The following is a 7500-nucleotide window of genomic DNA, read 5'->3' on the forward strand; positions in this document are numbered from 1 at the left end:
TGGGGCTGCTGCTGCTGCTGCCGCTGCTGCTGCTGTTGCTATTGCTGCTTCCCCCATAACACACAGCCTCGTAAGAATGTCCCAAGTTCCTCAACCTGTTCAATTCCGGTAGTATAACTGTCGCAAGATCAGGGCGATCCTTTCTCCTCAATTCAGCACACTTCAGTGCCATCTTTGCATACGAAAGAGCATCCTCCACTGGCCAGTCCTTCACTGACTGATCAAGCATTTCCTTGAACTGGCCTCTCTCTATTGACCTCTCAACATGGTGTGTTAAGCCCATTGCAGGTTTCGCAGTGATAATTTGCAGCAGCATAATACCCAACGAGTATATGTCTGATTTTGTCCCTAACATACCTGTCTGTTGGTACTCAGGATCAATATAACAGAACGTGCCAGCAGTAGACGTCATTCTGTATTGAGTAACAGTGTCTACTACGGACGGAGGGACTAATCGTGCGAGACCTACGTCACTGATCTTGCTCGTGTAGTTTCGGTCGAGGAGGATGTTTGCTGGTTTTAGATCACGGTGGACTAACGGTTCGGGCTTGGTTTGGTGGAGAAAGAGGAGGCCGGTGGCAATCTCTGCAGCGATCTTGAAGCGGACGCTCCATGGGATTGTTGGAGTGTTTCCACGGCGGAAGAGCCTGTCTTCTAGACTACCGTATTCCATGTGTTCATATACAAGGCATCCGTATTCTGGGCATGCGCCGAGGAGCAATACCATGTTTGGATGGCGAATGCAGCTAAGTACCTCAATCTGTACATGATTTGCAGCACGCCTTTTATGTAATTAATGGAGAATGAAGTTGTGGAGAGACATAAAAATCAAGGTTACTAAATAACAAAATAAAAATAAAAATTCAAATATCCAGTCAAAAATGTCTGGATGTTACTCGTGAGTTATAGTGTACTTACTAGTCAAGACCTATGTTGCATGGAAACAGGTATCAGACACGCAAATTCGTAAAATGTTGGTTATAAGGACTTGTCTACATATACGTACATACATACATAAATAAAGATTATTGAAATTAATAATTTACATGAGATCAATGCATATATTAAGAGAAGCCTCATTTTTGGTTTGTGTGTGCCACATTTTTAGAATGTCAAAAATGTTCCCACACATAGAAAATACTAAGGAAATGCTCACACTTGGACAAAAACTACAGATATGCCATAGGACTCGGAAAAAAACATGCAAATCCCTCATGCTCAGGGAGAAAAAAAATCTAATTGACCATTCATTCATTAACGATTCAACTATGACACTTGCGTATCTTCTCTGTAATGCATGCATCACATTCATACTAGTTAACGAGGAGATGACCCAAAATACAACGGAATAGATTAATAAGAATCATGTCGCTGATCCCAAAAATTTGGGGTAAACGATTTGTTGTTGTTGCTGCTGTTGTTGCTGTGTTGTACATCTTCTCATTTCACAAGTTATGAGAATTGAAACTCCTATCAATAAATTGAAAAATTCCTCGTTTTTGGACTAGATACCCAAATAACTCTGGTAATGACTGAAACAAACCTAACCCGCATTCATCGAATTTCATGAAGTAGATGTGAATTGAAGCATATATATCCATGAAGTGTATGTGGAGTTCTTAAAATTAAAACATATATTATATAATTTAGTACACACATGTGAATACATGTATGTGTATGTATGTGTATGTTCAAAGAGTATCCAAGGAGTGCCGGTTTCTGGTACAAGTATGACATATGTCAGGTTTGGGTGAAACTTCATGATAAAAGTACCCACATAACATACGTGAAAATGTATTTAGAAAACCTGAGGCCTGATAGTTTGGATAAGTTGTGAACTATATTATTTATTGGAGGATTCTGAAAGCCACCTATATGGTTAAGGTATTTGTGTTTATGATACAGTAGCCCAATTGGTTGGTTTGGAAGTGACATGTAGATATATGGAACCGTAGTAATATCAGAATCTTAAAAGCTGGTTTGTATTAAGAAATAATGTTAGTTCAATATACAACACTAGATTGTAATCTAATCATTTAAACGTTGGGGATGTTGTGCGCAGCGGAATCGAAGACACACAATTACAAACGAGGTTGGAACACTAATCAACAAACAGAAATAAGTATCACAAATGCAAGATAACAAATTTACGTGGTTCGGCAAATTTGCCTACGTCCACGGGAGCGGTACAAATAATTTCTTATTAATCACAAGAAATTACAAACAAAAGAGAAGATCTCAAACTTGAGATCTCTCAATCAAACAACAGGTGATTTTAATAAAAAATCACCACTCAAACTCTCTCTCTCTCTCATAATTACTTAACTTTCCCCAATTTATTTCACCAACCCTCTTCTCCTTAATAATGAGAACAAGGAAAAATTTGGGGCTAAAATCGGAGAGAGACGAAGAGAACTGACGCCAAGAATTCCTAGCTCAGCTTTCTACTCGCGCTCAAGCTCCAGCCGCTCCAAGGCTGCTCGTGAATGAAATTTCCTTTTTATTAGGAAACCCTAGATCTCCGATCCAGCTGTCTTCAGCTGGCATCCACCCACAGGCGAGCTTCACGCCAGCTGTCTTCCACCACGTCAAATCAGGCGAGCTTCGAATCAGGCGAGGTCCCGTCCATGCAGGCGAGCTGCGTTCTCTACAGGCGAGCTTTCTCGCCACTCCCTCGCCATCAGGCGAGCTCGTCCTCGCCTCTGTCAAGCGAACTCGTCGCCCTCGCCTACAGGCGAGGTCAGCTCCTCACCCGCAGGCGAGCTCCGATCTCAGGTTCGTTCTTCTATAAATCTCCACCTCGGCGAAGTTTTACCAAAACTGAGCCGACACCAATACCAACCAAACGTCTCACTTGTTGCGTCCAGTACGAAATGGAATAAAACCACGACAACAGACTCAATCCATAACAAGTCGAGACCCAAACGAGAATGCGAACACTCTCCAAATATCGGTATCAACTCACTAAATCGGCTGCATCATAAATAACTGCCTACGTATCCTCTTGCCTAAGGAATCAAGCCTTCACGTAGTTCCCCAATGGCCTCCAAAGACCCTCAACAATGAAGAATGTTCAACAATTTCAAACAATGATCAAATTTCACCCCAGTGACAACTTTGGTCAACATATCTGTCGGATTTTCCTTTGTGTGGATCTTCTCCAATCTAACGTCTCCATCATCCAAGACGTGTCGAACAAAATGGAATCTGACATCAATGTGCTTTGTTCGGACATGATACACCTGGTTTTTGGTCAAATAGATAGCTGACATGCTATCACAATTTACCCTGATGGTATCCTGTACAATCCCTAAGTCATCCAATAACCCTTGCAACCACAAAGTTTCTTTCACAGCTTCAGTCAACGTCATATACTTCGCCTTCGTAGTAGAGAGAGCCACTGTAGACTGAAGTGTACATCTTCAACACACCGGAGCTCCTGCTAGTGTAAACACGTATCCAGTAGTAGACCGATGCTTGTCAAGATCCCCCGTATAATCAGAATCCGCATAACCAATACAATCCTGCCCATTCTTCCTATTCTTCTCAAACACCAAACCAACATTCATGGTACCTTCGATATGTCGTAGAATCCACTTCACGGCCTCCCAATGACCATTCCCAGGGTCGTACATGTACCTAGATACCATGCTCACGGCCTGTGATAAATCTGACCTTGTACACACCATTATATACATCAAGCTACCCACATCATTGACATATGGAACTTCAGACATGTATTCACGGTCCTCAACTGAAACAAGTGACATTTTAGCTGATAGCTTAAAGTGGGGAGCTAATGGAGTACTCATCGTCTTGGCATTGTCATCACAACTGAATTTCTTCAGCATCTTTTGCAAGTAGCTCATCTGTGTCAACTTTAACCTCCCTTTGATCTTATCTCTCTCAATTTTCATACCCAATATCTTCTTTTCTTCTCCAAGGTCCTTCATCTCAAATTCAGATTACAATTCCTTTTTCAACTTCCTAATAGCTGAAGAGTTTCTGAAAGCAATGGTCATATCGTCAACATATAACAATAAATAAATATGCTCACCATTCTATAGCTTATGCATGTACACATACGGATCATATGGGCTCCTCGTGTACCCTTGGCCGATCATGAAACTGTTAAATCTCTTGTACCATTGTCGCGGTGATTGCTTCAATCCATAAAGAGATTTCTTCAGTTTACATATCAAATCATCCTTTCCTGTAGTTCTAAAACCCATCGGTTGTGTCATATAGATCTCCTCTTCTAAGTCTCCATGTAGAAAGACTATTTTCACATCTATCTGGACCAAATCCAAATCCAGCTGTACCACCAATGCTAATAGTATCCTTATCAACGAATGTTTCACGACCGGTGAGAATACTTCATTATAATCTATGCCCTGAAGCTAGGCATACCATTTGACAACCAATCTGGCTTTGTACCTAATGTCCCCAATGGAAGATCCTTCTTTCTTCGTATATACCCACTTGCATCCAATAGCCTTCTTACCCTTTGGTAGCTTTACAAGTTTTCAAGTATCGTTCTTCTGAAGAGAGTGCATCTCTTCCTCCATAGCTTCCCTCCACCTGATTGAATCAGAGCTTGACATCGTTCTTCTGAAGAGAGTGCATCTCTTCCTCCATAGCTTCCCTCCACCTGATTGAATCAGAGCTTGACTCTGCTTCCTTATATGTAGAAGGAACCCCTCCACCTGATTGAATCAGAGCTTGACTCTGCTTCCTTATATGTAGAAGGAACCAAATCATCAACGATCTCAACTGATAAAGCATATACAACCATCACATCGTCATATCTAGCTGGCCGACGAATGTTTCTTCTAGGTCTATTAGCTGCAATGGACTCCTGAACATGACCCTGTTCCTGAGTCCTAATGTCCACAGTATCCCCCCCTGCCCATTTGTCTTATCATCTCCTCCCAGTGTCACATCTGTAGGAACCTCAATAGATACAGTGTTATCTGAAGTCCGTGGAGTCACATCATCCTCCACCTACTGTGATACCCCACTAGTCTGGTCTTCCTCCACCTGCTGAGGAATCTGAGACCTCATCATGTGAGCCTCATCAAACGTGACATCTCTGCTAATGATGATCTTCTTATCTTGTGGATCTCACAACTTGAAGCCTTTAACTGCATCTCTAAAGCCCACGAAGATTGTTTTTCTAGCTCTCGGATTCAATTTCTCATCATTCACATGATAGTAAGCTGGACACCCGAATATCCGGAGCAACTTATAATCACTAGCCACTGAACCAGATCATTTTTTTATAGGAGTCTTTCCATGTATCGCTGTGCACGACAACTTATTCACGAGATGACTTGCATAAACCAACGCTTCGGCCCAAAATGATCTAGCCAATCCACTCTGTGAGAGCATACAACGCACCTTCTCCAGCAAGGTACGGTTCAATCTCTCAGCCATCCTATTTTGTTACGGTGTCTCCCTGACTGTGAAGTGTCGCCTAATACCGTGATCCTAGCAAAACTATAGAAATGGATCTCTCTTGTACTCTCTACCATTGTCCGAACGGAATACCTTCACCTTTCTACCTGTCTGCAGCTCCACTTTCTTCTTCCGCTCTACAAATATATCCAGGACCTCATGTTTATGCTTCATGGAGTATATCTAATTTTTCCTGGAATAATCATCAATGAAAGTGATAAAATAATTGGCCCCATCAAGAAATGTGTTCTTGGAAGGATCCCAAACATCTGTGTGAATGTAATCCAATATACCTTGGGTGTTATGAATTGCGATGCCGAATTTCACTTTCGTCTTCTTCTCAAGTATGTAATGTTCACATAATTTCATCTTGCAGGTCTTTGCACCATTCAATAGCCTCTCTTTCACCAATACTTGCAGAGACTTATCACCAGTGTGTCCCAATCTTATGTGCCATAAGTTGGTAGTATATTGCTCTGTGGTAATAGAAGCTGCCAGACCCCCTGTTACTGTCTTGCCCTTCAAGTAGTAATGTTGTTTTTTCTAACACCTCGCATCACTACCATGGACCCCTTTGTGTTCTTCAGAATTGTATTCTCCAATATCACCCTATAGCCTGTTGCTTTTAAAGTTCAAGTGAAATAATATTCTTCGTCAATTGAGAAACAAATCTCACTTCCTTCAACTCCCTAGTCATCCCGTCACACATTCTAATTCGAACTGTTCCAATACCACCAATGTTACATTAAACGCTAGGCGCTTCTAGGCGTCGGACTTGGCGTCCAGCGCTTAGTCGCCTAGGCGGGCGCCTAAACGGTTTCTGAGCGTTTTCTTTCTTTCTTCATTTAAGTGGTGGTCGATGAGGTTTTGCTGAAGGTCGGAGGAGGTAGTGGAGGTGTTCATATTTAGAGGTTAATGGAGTTTGGAGGACGTATAGGCTACGACACATAAAATCATAATCAATGCCTACATGGTGCAATCCACGTAAGCAGACAATGCTCCCCTTAACGCTCGTAAAATCTAGGTGGACAGCCTAAATACCGCCTAAACGCTAGGCGCCAGTTAGGCGACCTAGGTACCGCCTAGGCCTAGGCGTACGCCTAAGCGGACTAGGCGGAGATTTTTTAAAACAGTGAATACCACCAATAGGGCATACGTGATCACTACCCATGAGCACGACATCCCCTCTTTCTAGCTCCTCAAAGCTGGAGAACCAATCCCTTCTAGGGCAAATATGGTATGTAATACCCGAATCCAATATCCACTCCGTAGAGTCGGCATAACAAACTAACGGTAATGCTGGACATGAGTAGCCTAAAGAATCTGAATCTGAATTGTCGCCACTAGCTTTGGCAACATTCACCTCTGAAGTCTGTACAGCTTTTCCCTTATTCTTCCTGATTCTATCTCTCAACTTTGGGCATTCATTCTTTCAATGTCCATCCTCTTTGTAAAAAACACATTGATTCCTACCAACACTCTTATGGTCACCTCTATGCTTCGACTTTGAGCGGTTAAACGGACGGCAGTTTAGACTACGACCTCTCACTGCCAATGCATCTCTCGATGCCTTCTCGGAGGGTTCACTATCACTCTTCCTCAACTCATAGTTCATCAATGCTGAGGTCACCTCCTTATAGCTGATAATGATTCTACCATTGATCATCGTAAGGACAAATGTACCAAAATCAACCTCTGACAATGAACATAGCAACAACATCGCCTTATCTTCATCCTCTACCATGATATCCACATTGGCCATATCCAATAGCAATTTTGTGAAATTATTGACATGTTCTCTAATGGAAACTCCCCTTTTTATTTTGAATTGGTAAAACCTTTTCTTCAAATGAAGCCAATTCTCATTGCTCTTCGTCAAATACTTCTCATTGAGTGTTTCCCATAATCGCTTCGCCAATATCTCGTTCATCACATCATAGATCAAATCCGACGTCAAACATGATCGAATAACCCTACATGCTCTACTAGTTATTTTCTTCCAAACCTTATCCTCCATATCTTCGGGTTTCTCTTGTAATTCAA

General features: G+C 41.9%; 1 protein-coding gene across 1 annotated transcript in view; it reads right to left on the bottom strand.

Annotated features, from left to right (window-relative positions):
* The window catches only part of LOC109845835 (U-box domain-containing protein 35-like), a gene marked incomplete at its 3' end in the record, with an annotated part of 15074 nt that continues 7578 nt past the window's right edge, over window positions 5–7500 (bottom strand). Inside the window, exon 8 of the mRNA XM_020415100.1 lies at window positions 5–760. Within this exon, the coding sequence (XP_020270689.1) occupies window positions 5–760 (756 nt within the window). The remainder of the gene's footprint in view (window positions 761–7500) is intronic.

This window comes from Asparagus officinalis, chromosome 6 (genome assembly GCF_001876935.1).
Source record: "Asparagus officinalis chromosome 6, Aspof.V1, whole genome shotgun sequence".
Classification (NCBI taxonomy): domain Eukaryota; kingdom Viridiplantae; phylum Streptophyta; class Magnoliopsida; order Asparagales; family Asparagaceae; genus Asparagus; species Asparagus officinalis.